This window comes from Ovis aries, chromosome 2 (assembly GCF_016772045.2).
Source record: "Ovis aries strain OAR_USU_Benz2616 breed Rambouillet chromosome 2, ARS-UI_Ramb_v3.0, whole genome shotgun sequence".
Classification (NCBI taxonomy): Eukaryota; Metazoa; Chordata; class Mammalia; order Artiodactyla; family Bovidae; genus Ovis; species Ovis aries.
The window spans coordinates 204,089,979-204,109,444 of record NC_056055.1 but is presented as its reverse complement, the minus strand read 5'-3'; the positions used below and the strand labels follow the sequence as shown (position 1 = coordinate 204,109,444).

Genomic DNA, 19,466 nt, shown 5'->3' with positions numbered 1-19,466 from the left:
TGGAAAAGGTCAGTTTTCATTCCAATCCCAAAGAAAGGCAATGCAAAAGAATGCTCTCTATCCACACAATTGCACTTATCTCACATGCTAGTAAAGTAATGCTCAAAATTCTCCAAGCCAGGCTTCAGCAATATGTGAACCATGAACTCCCTGATGTTCAAGCTGGTTTTAGAAAAGGCAGAGGAACCAGACATCAAATTGCCAACATCCGCTGGATCATGGAAAAGCAAGAGAGTTCCAGAAAAACATCTATTTCTGCTTTATTGACTATGCCAAAGCCTTTGACTGTGTGGATCACAAGAAACTGTGGAAAATTCTGAAAGAGATAGGAATACCAGACCACCTGACCTGCCTCTTGAGAAAACTGTATGCAGGTCAGGAAGCAACAGTGAGAACTGGACATGGAACAACAGACTGGTTCCAAATAAGAAAAGGAGTACGTCAAGGCTGTATATTGTCACCCTGCTTATTTAACTTCTATGCAGAGTACATCATGAGAAACTCTGGGTTGGAAGAAACACAAGCTGGAATCAAGATTGCCGGGAGAAATATCAATAACCTCAGATATGCAGATGACACCACCCTTATGGCAGAAAGTGAAGAGGAACTAAAAAGCCTCTTGATGAAAGTGAAAGAGGAGAGTGAAAAAGTTGGCTTAAAGCTCAACATTCAGAAAACGAAGATCATAGCATCCTGTCCCATCATGTCATGGGAAATAGATGGGAAACAGTGGAAACAGTGTCAGACTTTATTTTTGGGGGCTCCAAAATCACTGCAGATGGTGACTGCAGCCATGAAATTAAAAGATGCTTACTCCTTGGAAGAAAAGTTATGAGCAACCTAGATAGCATATTCAAAAGCAGAGACATTACTTTGCTGACTAAGGTCCAGCTAGTCAAGGCTATGGTTTTTCCAGTGGTCATGTATGGATGTGAGAGTTGGACTGTGAAGAAGGCTGAGCACAAAAGAATTGATGCGTTTGAACTGTGGTGTTGGAGAAGACTCTTGAGAGTCCCTTGGACTGCAAAGAGATCCAACCAGTCCATTCTGAAGGAGATCAGCCCTGGGATTTCTTTGGAAGGAATGATGTTAAAGCTGAAACTCCAGTACTTTGGTCACCTCATGTGAAGAGTTGACTCATTGGAAAAGACTCTGATGCTGGGAGGGATTGGGGGCAGGAGGAGAAGGGGACGACCGAGGATGAGATGGCTGGATGGCATCACAGACTCGATGGATGTGAGTCTGAGTGAACTCCGGGAGTTAATGATGAACAGGGAGGCCTGGCGTGCTGCGATTCATGGGGTTGCAAAGAGTCGGACATGAATGAGCGACTGAACTGAACTGAACTGAACTTATTAATAGCACTTTGGATTCATAGGTATTCATTTTATAGTTTGGGTTACAACCCAATACTATTTTATTTTGTTGCTCAAAATTTTCCACATTTGTTCTTTGGGAGCTGTTTCAGTTGGCTTCTGGGTCCCTTTGACATATTTCCGCAAATGTGGGGCTTGTTTATCAGGTGCATGCTTTTATCTTCAGTTTAGGTATTTTTAAAAGGTGAAAAGGAGGATTCTATTTTAATTTCTATTGCTTCAACTACCTGTGGAACTGAATTTTTATAAGCTTATTGGTCTTTTGTGCTTTTTGTAGTTTACCTATTTGTCCATCGGGGGAAGTAATTTGCATATACCTCTTACCAATTTCTTTTGTTGGCCTTATCATTTCTTTGAAATTTTAAACTTTCAATTTCTTATGACATTCAGTATTTTCCAAAATGCTTCACTCAGAGAATAGGTCTGTGAAATTTTCCCCACCCCCTATGCTAAAAATTTTCTGGTCAAATATGAAGGTAAAAGTGTAGTCACTCAGTCATGTCCGACTCTTTGCGACCCCATGAACTGTAGCCCTCCAGGCTCCTCCATCCATGGGATTCTCCAGGCAAGAATATTGGAGTGGGTTTCCATTTCCTCCTCCAGGTGATCTTCCTGACCCAGGGATTGAACTCAGGTCTCCTGCATTGCAGGCAGACTCTACCGTCTGAGCCACCGGGGAAGTCAAATATGTTTAGAAAATGCTTTATACTTTAAAACTTTTCTTAATCTTTTTTAGACAGTCATGCTATACATCAACATTTTAAAGATGCTGAGAGCACCTATGATGAAGGATCACATTATATTTTGATTTAGGGTTACCTGTGTCAATTTGACCATGGTAACTGTTTCAGTGAACCTCTATCTCAGAATTGAGGGGTCCCAGCTCTTTCAAATCCTGAAAGATGATGCTGTGAAAGTGCTGCACTCAATGTGCCAGCAAATTTGGAAAACTCAGCAGGCCACAGGACTGGAAAAGGTCAGTTTCCATTCCAATCCCAAAGAAAGGCAATGCCAAAGAATGCTCAAACTACCACACAATTGCACTCATCTCACACGCTAGTAAAGTAATGCTCAAAATTCTCCAAGCCAGGCTTCAGCAATATGTGAACCATGAACTTCCAGATGTTCAAGCTGGTTTTAGAAAAGGCAGAGGAACCAGACATCAAATTGCCAACATCCGCTGGATCATGGAAAAAGCAAGAGAGTTCCAGAAAAACATCTATTTCTGCTTTATCGACTATGCCAAAGCCTTTGACTGTGTAGATCACAATAAACTGTGGAAAATTCTGAAAGAGATGGGAATACCAGACCACCTGACCTGCCTCTTGAGAAATCTGTATGCAGGTCAGAAAGGCGCTCAGCCTTTTTCACAGTCCAACTCTCACATCCATACATGACTACTGGAAAAACCATAGCTTTGACTAGACAGGCCTTTGTTTGCAAAGTAATGTCTCTGCTTTTTAATATGCTCTCTAGGATGGTCATAGCTTTTCTTCCAAGGAGCAAGTGTCTTTTAAATTTTATGGCTGCAGTCACCATCTGCAGTGATTTTGGAGTCCAAAAAAATAAACTCTGACACTGTTTCCACTGTTTCTCCATCTATTTGCCATGAAGTGATGGGACCAGATGTCGTGATCTTAATTTTCTACACGTTGAGTTTTAAGCCAAATTTTTCACTCTCCTCTTTCATTTTCATCAAGTGGCTGTTTAGTTCCTCTTCACTTTCTGCCACAAGGGTGGTGTCATCTGTGTATCTGAGGTTATTGATATTTCTCCTGGCAATCATGAGAACCCCATGAACAGTGATTGTATATTAGATCTTACTAATACCTGGATCTGTGACTCTTTGGGGCCTTACAAATCATATTTCTTTGATCTGTCTTTTCTTGTACTCGTGCTACACTATTTTAATTATTGTAGTGTTTGAACATATTTAGAATACATTAAAATTCTAAATTATAGAATCATTAACATCTTTGTATTACTAGATTTTTAAATCTAAATATCCTTACAGAGTCCCTGGAATGATCTACAAGACTCCACAATGGCCCTACTGTATCTGCAACTCCTCCTGTCTTCAAGTCCTCCACCCACTGCCTCTAATGCCAGGCATGCTCCTGCCTCAGGGGTTTGCTGCTTACTGTTCCCGCTGCCTGAGGTCCTCTTCCACCACACACCCACGCAGTTCATGCCTCACCTTTGTCAGAATCTCTGTTCAAGTGTTCCCTTCTCAGTGAGCCCGCCTCTCATCACTCTGTTTAAAATAGTAATTCACCACCCCATGCCGGCACTCCCTATTCCTCTTCTCTGTTTTATTCTTTTCCAGTATTTTCACTCTTTGACAAACTTGGTCAAAGAGTTTGTTTGTTTATTGCCTCTCTTATCATCACTAGAACATACACTCCGTACTCGGCACTTTTTTTCTTCAATGAATCCTTATTGGCTAAAATAGTGCCTGGCACATAGTAAGTAGGGCTTCCCTGGTAGCTCAGTAGTAAAGAATCCACCCTGCCAATGCAGGAGATGCTGATTTGATCCCTGGGTCAGGAAGATTCTCTGGAGAAAGAAATGGCAACCCACACTAGTATTCTTGCCTGGGTAATCCCATGGACAGAGGAGCCTGACAAGCTATAGTCTACGAGGTTGCAAAAGAAATGGACATGACTTACTAATTTAGTTGTAAGTTGGTTAAGTTGGTAAGTTGTGACTAACCAACAGCAACAACATAGTAAGTGCTTAATAAATATGAGTAGACTGAATCCCTTTCTGGCTTTTGCAAGTCTTTATATCCTTTAGTAAATCTTATATATAAATCCTGCCCATTTTTTAATGTTAATGACTTTTTACTGTGGCTATTTTAAGACTAATTTCCCCTAAAATATTTTCCATTAAATGCTTATTGCTAATACATAAGGCAATTATTAATAAGTATATTTTGATTTTATAACTGATGACCTAGTTGGTCTATCTCACTATTTCAAGTTTCTTAGATGATTCTCTTTGGGTTTTTTAAGTAGACAATTCTATAATCCATAAAAATTATATTCAGTCTTTTTTCCTTGTTGCATTAGCTAGAATGCTTCTGATAATCTTTAACAATAGAAAATAATGGGCAGTCTTGCCCTACTCTAACTTAATGGTGATGTCACTAGTATTGAGCAAAGAAAAAGTATATAAGTTGTTGATCTGAAATTACATCATGATGAGTAATTATCATTCTATTCTTATTTTGTTCAGAGTTTAAAAACTAGTAATTGATGTTGAATTTATAAAATGCTTTCTTGACATCTATCTTTATGGTATGTTTTAACTTGTTTTAAATTATGAATATAACACTTTTATGGTAAGAAATACAGTGAAAAGTTTGAGCTATCTTCCTCCATTCCAGTTTCAACCACTAAAAGTAGCTACTTTCAATAGTCCCTTTTAGATTTTTCCAGATTCCTCTAAGCACACACAAATTTATACATGAACAGTGCTTTTTTTCCTAAATGAGATCATATATTGTTCTGTAACTTGCTTTTCTTCATATATGTCTACCTTATACTCTAGATGTTTGCATACTATTTCACTATGTAGTAATAATTTAGCCAGTCTTCCATTAATGGATATTAGTAACCAGGCTTTCACCCTTTCTGTTATAAGTCTTGCTGCAATTAACATACTGTTATATACATCTCTGTGAACTTGGACAGAGTGTATATTTCTAGTGTATTTTTCATTCTGTTACTAGGATGAATCTTTTGAAAGAAATTTTTTATATTCTTAGTTCCTAAGATAGTCTATGGAAGTGAGTTAAATCTTGTTTCTACATAATATATTTAAAATGGTATCTCCTCCAAACTCACCTTTAACAAGTAAAAACAATACCACAATACCACAAGTATTAAGATACATAATAAACACTCAGTTTTGTAGTATTTATATTAAATTTTAAAAAATTAACATTAAACCACTTTGATCCATTATTTTTCTCCACTGGAGTAACGTAAATTAAGGAAATCAGACCTTCTTGACTATCCCACCTTGAAAAAGCAGTGAAGTTCATGACTCTCTCAAATAAGTTTAACATAGTTTTTATTAACCAAAGTGGGTATTCGCTTTCTGGATTAACAGTCTTTTTTATTCTCCAGCCATTTTTGTGTAATTTGCAAGTGTAGAAAACTCAGGATAAATCAATCTTTGCATACTAGGTCTTACTTTGTAGAAACCAACTTCAGTATCTTCTAAGAAGGCTTCTACTCTGAAGAAGGAAGGAGCAAACTCATGGGTGCTAGTGAAACCCTTGTCGTGTTTTAGGAAGCATATGACACCTTATCCACTGTGCTCCCCACCAAGTGATGGTCAGTAATTGAGAAAGTTTAATGTGAATTGACTCAAAAGGAGGAAAAGCTGATAAACATCTTAGTGGGCTGATTTTAACTGGGGCAAGGGAAGTCTGTCTTCTTTCAAGGCTACTTCAGTCATTATGTCGTTCCATATTGACAGTGGGGTCTTGCATAGGCCCTGAATTTCTACCATGTGTCAGCTGGCTTCATAATGTCAAATCCTGGGGGTGAAATCCTCATCTCTTAAGTCTCTCCCAGCTAATGAGTCACTTACCTGCTAATCCCTTTGTAAACTGTTGCATAAGAACCTTCACCCAGCTTCTCCAAGTTCAAGTAAGATGAAGCTGCCCCAAAGGGGAGGCTCTTCCTCTGCATAAGGGGAGTGAGGAGTGAGGAGGGGGGAAAGAAAAGAGCATTTTTTTAGTGCTGACTTTTCCCCCCAGAGAAATTAGACAATGTTGCAGAATGTGCTTGGGAAGGTCTGCTCAGTAATTGTCTTGAAAAAAGGGCCAGCCTTCCTAGACAAGTATACATTAAATTCCTGTTGATCAACATCAGCTGCTTACTCACCCACTGAAAACCTTGCCTCAGATCCTCTTCCTGAAAAGAATCGCTGTTACTCCTTGGCCTTTTACTCTTGAACTTCCGGGCATGCACAGCCTGAAATCCCCTGAGGTGAAATGAAGTCATGGAACATGATGCTCCTTTTAGGTCTGTTAGCTAGAGAAAAAGGAAAGTGCAGAAATAAAATTTATGCAAAGTCAAGACAACGGCTAGCATAAACCACTTTTTCTTTATTTGCCTGATGTTAACTCTTCAAATGTTTTCTAAGCTTCCCACACTTCCAAAATGTACCTTTCTTAAACATCAGTTCCTTTAAAAAAAACAAAAAAACCCATAATGATATCAGCTGCTAAAACACAACATTCTTTCTTTACCTAAAAATCTATCATTAGACACTTAGGTTAACCTAAATTTCTCTGATGGATGGGTTCCAATTTTTCTGTTAAATCTAGACTTTTCTTTTTCTTGTCCCTTTAATTTACCTCTTTAGGGGAATAACTTTCCTGTACAGCATTGCTGATAGCCATGAGCTAATTACTGAAATTTTTAATCCATAGGATACCAAATACTGCAGCTTGTTTTTTGAGGTTCAGCTCGCTAATTTAGTACTTCAGAGATTTCAAGAGAATAACTTTCTTGACTGCAAGGCAAGTGAATTTTGTTCAGCCCAAAGCATAGGGTTATTTTTCCCTTTTGGCTTAAAAGAAAATCCCCAAATTTGATAACAACAGCCACACATTCTTTGTGACTTTAATAGAATTTTCTTTTTATTGCCTTAGTCCTAATGCAGGAAAAGCAGACCCTGCTACAGAAAGGGAGCCTCTGAACTCTGTTTATCAGTAGAGGGAGATGCTCCTGGGATATGAATACCTCGATCGCAGCCTCCGTCATCACAGGCGCGCTCCTCTGACAGCTGTGTGCGTTGCCTCCCTCCCAACAGCGATGGCAGCTGCATCCAGGCTGCAGAGCCTTTGCACACAGCTCTTGACCCATAATCTTCTAGGTTCAAGGAGAGCACCGGCACTTGAGCCTCTCTCCCTCTGCCTCTCCTGTCCTTGTTCACTCCCTTTTTTGCCAGAGGTCAGCAGTGCGGGAGCTTTCATATGACTCACATGAGGGCTGTCTGGAGCAGCCTCATGACTTCAGCAGTTTTCCTTGATCAGCTAGAGAGTATACCTCAGAAAGGCAGCCGCCTGCATTCATATGTGCACAATGGACACCAAGACAGCTAACGTTAGATAGAATAAACTTTGACACAACTCAAGTTCTTCCAGCCACAAGTTAGTGCCACTGATATACACCTTTTTAATGAATTTGCATTCCTTATCCATATTACTGAAGGTATTTATTAGATTTTCCTGGACATGTTGAGGAATATTTTCTCCCTGCCTTTTATGTGACAGTATTTTGTTTTTAAGACTACAGAATAAATTTGCAACCTAACCAACTTTTAGTAGTCAAAGAAACCACAGAACCCTAGGACAGAAGGAGAGCTGAAAATGCCTACTCCATCTCTTTGCCTTCAAGTAACCGTGTAACTAATAGTCCCAGAGGGGTACCCATTCATTCACTGATTCAAAAGCTATCTATTGAGCACCTGTGCTCTTCTTAACAATGTTATCCAAGAGTGGAGAGACAGGAGTTTGCAAGAAATATTTTCTCTCCCTCTCTCCTTCCCTCTCCCAGCCTCCTTCTTTCCACATAAACGTAACTAACATTTACGAGTTCCAGAAAAACATCTATTTCTGCTTTATTGACTATGCAAAAGCCTTTGACTGTGTGGATCACAAGAAACTGTGGAAAATTCTGAAAGAGAAAGGAATACCAGACCACCTGACCTGCCTCTTGAGAAACCTATATGCAGGTCAGGAAGCAACAGTTAGAACTGGACATGGAACAACAGACTGGTTCCAAATAGGAAAAGGAGTATGTCAAGGCTGTACATTGTCACCCTGCTTATTTAACTTCTATGCAGAGTACATCATGAGAAACGCTGGACTGGAAGAAGCACAAGCTGGAATCAAGATTGCCGGGAGAAATATCAGTAATCTCAGATATGCAGATGACACCACCCTTATGGCAGAAAGTGAAGAGAAACTCAAAAGCCTCTTGATGGAAGTGAAAGAGGAGAGTGAAAAAGTTGGCTTAAAGCTCAACATGCAGAAAACTAAGATCATGGCATCTGGTCCCATCTCTTCGTGGGAAATAGATGGGGAAACAGTGGAAACAGTGTCAGACTTTATTTTGGGGAGGCTCCAAAATCACTGCAGATGGTGATTGCAGCCATGAACTTAAAAGATGCTTACTCCTTGGAAGGAAAGTTATGACCAACCTAGATGGCATATTCAAAGGCAGAGACATTATTTTGTCAACAAAGGTCCGTCTAGTCAACGGTATGGTTTTTCCAGTAGTCATGTATGGATGTGAGAGTTGGACTGTGAAGAAAGCTGAGCACCGAAGAATTGATGCTTTTGAACTGTGGTGTTGGAGAAGACTCTTGAGAATCCCTTGGACTGCAAGGAGATCCAACCAGTCCATTCTAAAGGAGATCAGTCCTGGGTGTTCTTTGGAAGCAATGATGCTAAAGCTGAAACTCCAGTACTTTGGCCACCTCATGCGAAGAGCTGACTCATTGGAAAAGACTCTGATGCAGGGAGGGATTGAGGGCAGGAGGAGAAGGGGACCACAGAAGATGAGACGGCTGGATGGCATCACCGCCTTGATGGATGTGAGTTTGAGTGAACTCCAGGAGTTGGTGATGGAAAGGGAGGCCTGGCATACTGCAATTCATGGCGTCACAAAGAGTTGGACACAACTAAGCGACTGAACCGATTAATACAGTGACATGTCAGGGCACGACCTCAAGCTAGTTTGCAGTCTTTGAACAGAACTTTTTTCTCTCATAGAATCCTAAAGGTCATTGCCACTATAATGTGCTAATTAGAATGAGATGGAAAATAAGACACATACACACATGATCATTAAGGAAAAAATAAGAGTCATCTCTTTTATCACAACATTTATATATATTTGATAATTGAATCTTATAAGAATAATTATAATTATTGTAATTATTCAGATAATTTAATTATGAGCATGTGTGAAGCTTTATTTCAAAATTGCCACAAGAGACCTGGAGCAGGTCAAGTCAAAGATTCACTCAAATTAGAGATATTTAGCAAAAACAACAAAACAACAACAAAAACAGACTGGTTACACTAATACAGAGAAGAGAACATTTGGTTAAGTGATTAGACTTTTGAGTGATAATCAATAGATAATGAGAGAAGCTAGTTTCTCAAAATGTTTAGAATTTAACATAATATGCTTCTAATACTTAATAATTTTATCAGAAATTCTGATTTCTTCCTAAAAAATCATGAATTTTGTTATACAAAAGTTATATCTCACACAAAATTTGAGAAAGTTCGCCTTTATCATCCTCTAATTATCATGTTTTAGAATTTTTAAAAGATTAGTATTTTTATTAGCCTAAGGGTTAATCCACAGAAGTCTCACGTTGCTAAATTAGAATAGTCAGTTTTTTTTTTAAGGTTTAAAATAGTATGTTTAGAAACTGGAAAGGGCTACTGAGGTAAATTGTGAAATACCCATTAGAATTTTAAAAAATAAAATAATTTATGGTCTTGCTTAAAGTCAAGAAAAAAATATTAGATGCATTAAGATGCTTTCTAGCTCTGTTTCATAAATTATTTTTCTACCAAAGACATAGAAAACTTAGATGATTTCATTTAGAATTGTGAATCAGACCTGGCTCATGTGCCACTGCAGACTGGTTGGACCTACCACAGGGTCTGGCTGGCCTCTTAGTGGGAGAAACCCACACTGCCACTCTGCCACCTCATAGACCAAAGAGCTCCTCAACAAGAAGTTGACAAGGAGAAACCCCTGTGTCTGGTCACCAGTCTGAATGGACCAATACAGGCTCTGGCTTCTCTAACAACCCTGCCAGGGCCAGGTGACACAACCGAGGAACACAGGAAGTCCCATGCAAGGATGTCCACTATGAAACCAGCAGGGTTCCTCGTAGAGCTGAAGCCAGCTCAGAAACATGTTCCATTTATGCTCTCCTTTCCCTCCTTTACTTCCTTTTCCCTCTCATTTCCACTTCCCTGGGATCACACATGACCCCTCCCCATCAAAATTAAGTGTTTGTATATAAGCTTTTGCTTGAGGTTCTGTTTTCAGAGAATCCATGTTGACAAATGGGAACCATTTTCTAATTAGCAGTAAAATGATAGGGTCCAGGCTAGATTCTCCCACGTACAATTTTGGAGTCCTTTTTTCTCTCTCAATTGGTGTGTATTTAAACAGCTATGTTTAGTTGAGCATTTGTACTTTTTATAATAATATTGCATTCTATCTTTATTTCATTTAGCCAGATTATTAGGAATTTTGGTCTAATTATAATTTTTCTGGAATATGTAGATTATCATAAACATTCAACATATATTAACATGAGAAATAATATGAAGTCTGTGTCAGAAAAATTTAAAATAATCCACATAGGTCTAATGGAATGCAGCTATAATTTTAAAAGTCTCTATATAATGAAATGCAGTGATCATCAAAATAAATTGTTAAGTGGAAAATGCTTTTGTGTGTTACTTTTTGTGGCAAAGACTTGTGGGGAAACTAGTAAGTTTTACTAATAGTTGCAATATTACTATTTCTATTTTAAAACTGTTACTGGTGTATTTTAGGATTAAACATGTAAGTGATTATTTAATGTCATTAGAAACCAAACTTATCAGCTTAAGAGAAAATAAACATAAACATCAGATTGAAGACATCAAATAAAAATTATGTACTCTTCAATTTGATTTGGAAATATTGGTACAAATGTTTTGATTTTGATTTTTTTCTCTTAAAAAAATAGCCTCTGTAAACCAAAAAGATATAGATATAATGACAACTCAATAGCAATGAGCAGTCCTGGTGCTCAATTTGTGATCTCTAAATACCATTTTCCATTAAAAAGAACCAAGGATCCATGGAGGAGTGGTGGCCGAATGTCTGGAGCATGAAATGTAGAAAGTTATCAAGAAACTCATCAAAGGCTCATCTTAAATCAATGAAGTCACGTCAAAAAGGACATAGGAACCAACCTGAAAGCATCTCATTTGGTTTAAGAGGGGACGATTTGAAAACCAAAAAAGAATAATGGCTACAAAGGATTGGCACACACCAAATACATAAAATCCATAACTTTATAGTTATTTGAAATAAAAAGGACCACTTGGAGGTTTCTAGTGCAGCAATTCATTACTTACAATATTTAGAAATAAAGGGGAAAATCAAGTACTTTCTTTGTCTCTTCTATACAGATTATTTTTCCAGGGTTATCAAGTAGTTAATGAGGGGGAAATTCTTCTTCATGGAAGAATTCAAACTAATAAATGCAGAAGAAATGACAGAATAAGAAATTTACTATTATGCAGTCCCTAATGCAATAATACTTCAAAGCAGCGATCATTAATGGATGTTAAAATGGTTAGGTGAAAGATTTCTTTTTAATGTTTGGCCACGCCAGGTCTTCGTTGCGCACTCAGGAGTTTTGATCTTTGCTGCAGCATGCAGAATCTTTAGTTGTGATATGCAAATTCTTAGTTGTGGCATGTGGGATCCACTTCCCTGACCAGGACCTCCTGCTTTGGGAGCATGGAGTCTTAGCCACTGGACCACCAGGAAAGTCCCTAGGTGAAAGATTGATAAGGAATTCTGCAATGAAGGGTCAGGTAGACACCAAGTGAGTCCTCAGATCAGTCTTAGCTCCACTAAATTTGGGACATCCAGACATTATGTGCCTCCTGATGTGATGATACAACAGAAACTGCACACCATCACTTGCGGTGTATTTTTGACTAAGGAAAAAAAAATTAACCTGAAGCCAATCAAATATCTACATCTAAAACCAGATTGCAAGAAACACAAAGAACAGAAAAGTTACATAATGCCACAAGGAAGCAAATCCCTAAATCAGAAAGGTAAGTAAAGCTGATTTCTCTTGAAGCAGCAATGGCAAAAAAAGAAAAAGTCAAGAGACAGGACAAACTAATGCAATATGTAGACCTTATTTGGATCCTGATTTGAATAAACTAACTGCAAAACAGTTTCTTTTTAAAAAATAAATTAACTGTAAAACAGATTTTCCCTCCAGCTTTACTGAGGTATAATTGACCAAAAAATCACATGTAATTAAGATGTACAAGGTGATGTTTTGATATATGTATACTTTGCAAAATGTCTACCAGAAGGAAGCTAATTAACATATCAATCCCTTCGCAACTCATGAGTATGTGAGAACAATTAAGATCTACTCTTAGCAAACGGCTCAGGCGGTAAGCGTCTGCCAGCAATATGGGAGACCTGGGTTCGATCCCTGGGTTGGGAGCATCCCCTGGAGAAGGAAATGACAACCCACTTCAGTATTCTTGCCTGGAGAATTCCATGGACGGAGGAGCCTGGTGGTCTACAGTCTGTGGGGCTGCGAAGAGTCGGACACGACTGAGTGACTTCACTTTCTTAGCAAATTTCAAGTATACAATACACTATGGTTAACTATAGACACACTGCTGTACATTAGAGCCCCAGAATGTATTTATCCTGTATATCTGAAACTTTGTACCCTTTGACCAACATTTTCCCATTCCCCCCACGTCCCAACCCGTTAATAACTGTAAAATGACATTTCTAAGACAAATATGGGTATGTAAATATGGTATTAGATGGCGTCCAAGGTAAGGAGCACGGCTGTGCTTTGCTGGAGCAGCCGTGAAGAGATACCCCACGCCCAAGGTAAGAGAAACCCAAGTAAGATGGTAGGTGTTGCAAGAGGGCATCAGAGGGCAGACACACTGAAACCATACTCACAGAAAACTAGTCAATCTCATCACACTAGGACCACAGCCTTGTCTAACTCAATGAAACCAAGCCATGCCTGCGGGGCAACCCAAGATGGGCGGGTCATGGTGGAGAGGTCTGACAGAATGTGGTCCACTGGAGAAGGGAATGGCAAGCCACTTCAGTATTCTTGCCTTGAGAACCCCATGAACAGTATGAAAAGGCAAAATGATAGGATACTGAAAGAGGAACTCCCCAGGTCATTAGGTGTCCAACACGCTACTGGAGATCGGTGGAGAAATAACTCCAAAGAATGAAGGGATGGAGCCAAAGCAGAAACAGTACCCAGTTGTAGATATAACTGGTGACCGAAGCAAGATCCGATGCTGTGAAGAGCAATATTGCATAGGAACCTGGAATGTCAGGTCCATGAATCAAGGCAAATTGGAAGTGGTCAAACAAGAGATGGCAAGGGTGAACGTTGACATTCTAGGAATCAGCGAACTACATGGACTGGAATGGGTGAATTTAACTCAGATGACCATTATATCTATTACTTCGGGCAGGAATCCCTCAGAAGAAATGGAGTAGCCATCATGGTCAACAAGAGTCCGAAATGCAGTACTTGGATGCAGTCTCAAAAACGACAGAATGATCTCTGTTCGTCTCCAAGGCAAACCATTCAATATCACAGTAATCCAAGTCTATGCTCCAACCAGTAACGCTGAAGAAGCTGAAGTTCAACGGTTTTATGAAGACCTACAAGGCCTTTTAGAACTAACACCTAAAAAAGATGTCCTTTTCATTACAGGAGACTGGAATGCAAAAGTAGGAGGTCAAGAAACACCTGGAGTAACAGGCAAATTTGGCCTTGGAATGCGGAATGAAGCAGGGCAAAGACTAATACAGTTTTGCCAAGAAAATACACTGGTCATAGCAAACACCCTCTTCCAACAATACAAGAGAAGACTCTGCACATGGACATCACCAGATGGCCAACACCAAAATCAGATTGATTATATTCTTTGCAGCCAAAGATGGAGAAGCTCTATACAGTCAACAAAAACAAGACCAGGAGCTGACTATGGCTCAGATCATGAACTCCTTATTACCAAATTCAGACTCAAATTGAAGAAAATAGGGAAAACCGCTAGACCATTCAGGTATGACCTAAATCAAATCCCTTATGATTATACAGTGGAAGTGAGAAATAGATTTAAGGGCCTAGATCTGATAGATAGAGTGCCTGATGAACTATGGAATGAAGTTCGTGACATTGTACAGGAGACAGGGATCAAGACCATCCCCATGGAAAAGAAATGCAAAAAAGCAAAATGGCTGTCTGGGGAGGCCTTACAAATAGCTGTGAAAAGAAGAGAGGCGAAAAGCAAAGGAGAAAAGGAAAGATATAAGCATCTGAATGCAGAGTTCCAAAGAATAGCAAGAAGAGATAAGAAAGCCTTCCTCAGTGATCAGTGCAAAGAAATAGAGGAAAACAACAGAATGGGAAAGACTAGAGATCTCTTCAAGAAAATTAGAGGTACCAAGGGAACATTTCATGCAAAGATGGGCTCGATAAAGGACAGAAATGGTCTGGACCTAACAGAAGCAGAAGATATTAAGAAGAGGTGGCAAGAATACACAGAAGAACTGTACAATAGAGATCTTCACGACCCAGATAATCATGATGATGTGATCACTAATCTCTAGACATCTTGGAAAGTGAAGTCAAGAGGGCCTTAGAAAGCATCACTATGAACAAAGCTAGTGGAGGTGATGGAATTCCAGTTGAGCTATTTCAAATCCTGAAAGATGATGCTGTGAAAGTGCTGCACTCATTATGCCAGCAAATTTGGACAGCTCAGCAGTGGCCACAGGACTGGAAAAGGTCAGTTTTCATTCCAATCCCAAAGAAAGGCAATGCCAAAGAATGCTCAAACTACCACACAATTGCACTCATCTCACATGCTAGTAAAGTAATGCTCAAAATTCTCCAAGCCAGGCTTCAGCAATATGTGAACCGTGAACTCCCTGATGTTCAAGCTGGTTTTAGAAAAGGCAGAGGAACCAGAGAGCAAATTGCCAACATCTGCTGGATCATGGAAAAAGCAAGAGAGTTCCAGAAAAACATCTATTTCTGCTTTATTGACTATGCCAAAGCCTTTGACTGTGTGGATCACAAGAAACTGTGGAAAATTCTGAAAGAGATGGGAATCCCAGACCACCTGACCTCCCTCTTGAGAAATCTGTATGCAGGTCAGGAAGCAACAGTTAGAACTGGACATGGAAAAACAGACTGGTTCCAAACAGGAAAAGGAGTACGTCGAGGCTGTATATTGTCACCCTGCTTATTTAACTTCTATGCAGAGTACATCATGAGAAATGCTGGACTGGAAGAAACACAAGCTGGAATCAAGATTGCCAGGAGAAATATCAATAACCTCAGATATGCAGATGACACCACCCTTATGGCAGAAAGTGAAGAGGAACTGAAAAGCCTCTTGATGAAAGTGAAAGAGGAGAATGAAAAAGTTGGCTTAAAGCTCAACATTCAGAAAACGAAGATCATGGCATCTGGTCCCATCACTTCATGGCAAATAGATGGGGAAACAGTGGAAACAGTGGCAGACTTTATTTTTGGGGGCTCCAAAATCACTGCAGATGGTGACTGCAGCCATGAAATTAAAAGATGCTTACTCCTTGGAAGAAAAGTTATGAGCAACCTAGATAGCATATTCAAAAGCAGAGACATTACTTTGCCGACCAAGGTCCATCTAGTCAAGGCTATGGTTTTTCCTGTGGTCATGTATGGATGTGAGAGTTGTACTGTGAAGAAAGCTGAGCACTGAAGAATTGATGCTTTTGACCTGTGGTGTTGGAGAAGACTCTTGAGAGTCCCTTGGACTGCAAGGAGATCCAACCAGTCCATTGTGAAGGAGATCAGCCCTGGGATTTCTTTGGAAGGAATGATGCTAAAGCTGAAACTCCAGTTCTTTGGCCACCTCATGCGAAGAGCTGACTCATTGGAAAAGACTCTGATGCTGGAAGGGATTGGGGGCAGGAGGAGAAGGGGACGACTGAAGATGAGATGGCTGGATGGCATCACTGACTCGATGGACGTGAGTGAGTGAACTCCGGGGGAGTTGGTGATGGACAGGGAGGCCTGGCATGCTGCGATTCATGGGGTTGCAAAGAGTTGGACACGACTGAGCGACTGAACTGAACTGAACTGACATTAAGAATTCATTCTCCGTGTTGCATGATGATTATGTTTTCAAAGCAATTATATGGTTAAAGATGAATACTCAAGTATTTGCAGGTGGAATTATTTAACTTCCTTGCTTTGAAATATTTCATAAAAATAATATTGGGGATAAAAATCCCAAAATTAGTAAAAATGTTGATCATTGGTTAAGCTGAGTGATGGCTATAGGGAGGTTCATTTCTGTGTGTTTAGCAATTTTCTAAACAAGACAGAAAAAGAATAACAGTTTTGCAAATACATTCACATGAAATGCACGCATTTTGATTATTTACTTATTTCCTTATATCCCTGCCTATTTTCAACAAGGTGGGGGCTAGGGGGAGGCTTTAGATAAAAGTATAGTAGTAATAGTAATGACAACAGTTACCATATCAGTGCTCACTGTATGCCAGACTCCAGGCTGATCCTGCAACTCCATGACAAAGAGTAGGTACCAGTAGTATCCTCACTTAATCATAAGGGAACTGAATCTTAGAGAGTTTAATTAACTTTCCCAAGATTAGGTTTAGGTTTAGTCACTAAGTTGTTTCCAACTCTTTGTGACCCTATGGACCATAGCTCACCAGGCTCCTCTGTCCATGGGATTTCCTAGGCAAGAATACTGGAATGGGTTGCCATTTCCTTCTCCAGGGGATCTTCGCCACCCAGGGACTGAACTCGAGTCTCCTATATTGGCAGGTGGATTCTTTACTATTGAGCCACCAGGGAAGGTCCCTTCCCAAGACTTCTAGACTACAAATAGTAGAAAATATTTAAAAAGCAGCTCAAAGACTACTAAATTCCCTAGGTTTTATTTAATGAGGACACACTGATAATTATATTTGCATAAAGAGCACAAAATCTCTCTGTTTGGTCTCATTCTTTATTAATTATTAGGCCTACATGTAAACTGGCTTCCCCATGTGGTGCAGTGGTAAAGAATCCATCTGCCAATGCAGGAGATGCAAGAGACTCAGGTTTGATCCCTGGGTTGGGACGATCCCCTGGAGCAGGAAATGGCAACCCACTCCAGTATTCTTGTCTGGAAAATTCCATGGACAGAAGATCCCTGTGGGCTACAGTCCATGGGGTCAAAAATAGTTGGGTACGACTGAGCGACTGTGCACATACATATTTAAATTAGTTATTATATTTAGAATAAATCAGTACTAGGTAAGTGACTCTAGTTTGTTAATCAGGAGGCATGTGACATCATCTTCGGTCCCGATACAAGCTAGAGTACGATTCTGAATTCTCTTGCCTTAGTTCTTCCTGGAATTCTTTGACCTGACACTTCCACATGCTGAGAGTGCGGTCTGCTGACAACAAGCAGAACTGCAAGCGCATGGCATCTGGGTTTCCTCTGCACCTTTACATGCATCTGTGATCTGTAATTACATCATACTATCATTGCCTGTTAGAGTTATTTTTTTCCTTGTACTCAGTTTTCATAATGAAGCTGATGGTGTAAACCCCAGTGTTACATTTTATTTCTACTTCCTTCAAGAAAGAGTAAATTTTAAAACTGATGAATTAACAAGGACTTTTGTGGAGCAAGATGGCCATTTTCCAAATTTCACAAGTTCTCACTGATTTAAGAAGACGACTTTGAAGCTTGGAAACTTCAGCTCAGTAATGCACAATGCCCCAGTTACAGTTTTCCAGACTTAAAATCTGTCCTGTGCTCCTGCCTCTGACACTTTTGGACTCTGCCTCACATTCAGGCTCTCCTCATATCCCAGCTTTCCCTGTTGTGGATCAAAACGGTGAGCTACAGATAGAACACTGAAGAATGCTGAGCAATTACATATGTGCAGACCCATATTCTAAAACCACCTGAAAGCAATGACAGGTTAAGAGATATTTCACAAGTAGGAAAAAAAATCTAATTGTAAGGTGTTCCTGTGACAGAATGGCTTAGCTTATGAAACTACCAAGTTACACTGAACTTTTTACCTAAGGGGCTATCCTGGTGGCTCAGATGTTAAAAAATCTGCCTGCAATACCGGAGACCCAGATTCAATCCCTGGGTGGGGAAGATCCCCTGGAGAGCGGAATGGCAACACGCTCCAGTATTCTTGCCTGGAGAATCCCATGGACAGAGGAGCCTGGTGGGCTACCTAAAGAGGTATACCTAAAGAGGATCCTTTGTCTAAAACTGCCTGAATCCTTGGGATATTTGTAGATGAAGGGAAAGTAGAATGACACTATTTCTAGTATGAGCAAAGAATAAAATTCTTCTAGAGACTAGATATTTCCCTGTTTCCCTGTTATGCATAACTAATGCATAACAAATTTGAATTTGTTATGATTGCTTGTTTGTTTTAATTTCTTGAGTCTTGATTTATTAAGGGAAAATTCCAGAAATGACTTAAACTGATGCTGCTAAGTCTGCTGCTAAGTCGCTTCAGTCACGTCTGACTTTGTGTGATCCCATAGATGGCAGCCCACCAGGCTTCCCCGTCCCTGGGATTCTCTAGGCAAGAACACTGGAGTGGGTTGCCATTTCCTTCTCGAATGCATGAAAAGTGAAAAGTGAAAGTGAAGTCATTCAGTCTTGTCCGACTCTTCACGACCCCATGGACTGCAGCCTATCAGGCTCCTCTATACATGGGATTTTCCAGGCAAGAGTACTGGAGTGGGGTGTTAAACTGATGATTTAGTGCCAAATGAAATGGGGGACATCAACAATATTATAATTTTTAAGAGGAGTGATTTCACATTATTTTTATAAAGAGTAGATCTGTATTCATACCATAATCACTTTCCATGATGAGGCAACTGTTCATATATTTAGTCTAAGTATTCAGGCTAAAGGGAGGAAAAAAATGACAATAATAAGGCAGACACATGGTTTACTTGTGTTTACTTATAACAATTCTGTAGTCAGAAACATTAAACAATTTGACCAAGGCCACACAAGAAAAGGTGGTGGAGTTCAGTTTGGTCGCTCAGTCATGTCCAACTCTTTGCAACCCCACGGACTGCAGCATGCCAGGCTGCCCTGTCCAGCACCAACTCCCAGAGCTAGCTCAAATTCAAGTCCATTGAGTTGGTGATGCCATCCAAACATCTAGTCCTCTGTTATCC

The 19,466-nt window shown here is 39.8% G+C and overlaps 1 protein-coding gene across 1 annotated transcript in view; it reads right to left on the bottom strand.

The window, feature by feature from the left end:
• CDK15 (cyclin dependent kinase 15) overlaps window positions 1-7,341 on the bottom strand; it is a 98,730-nt gene extending 91,389 nt beyond the window's left edge. Inside the window, exons 1-3 of the mRNA XM_027965096.3 lie at window positions 7,139-7,341; window positions 6,275-6,424; window positions 5,979-6,073 (exon numbers count right to left, since the gene is read on the bottom strand). Coding sequence (XP_027820897.1) covers window positions 5,979-6,073; window positions 6,275-6,424; window positions 7,139-7,261 — 368 coding nt within the window. The 5' untranslated portion in view covers window positions 7,262-7,341. The remainder of the gene's footprint in view (window positions 1-5,978; window positions 6,074-6,274; window positions 6,425-7,138) is intronic.
• Between the last annotated feature and the right edge of the window lie 12,125 nt (window positions 7,342-19,466).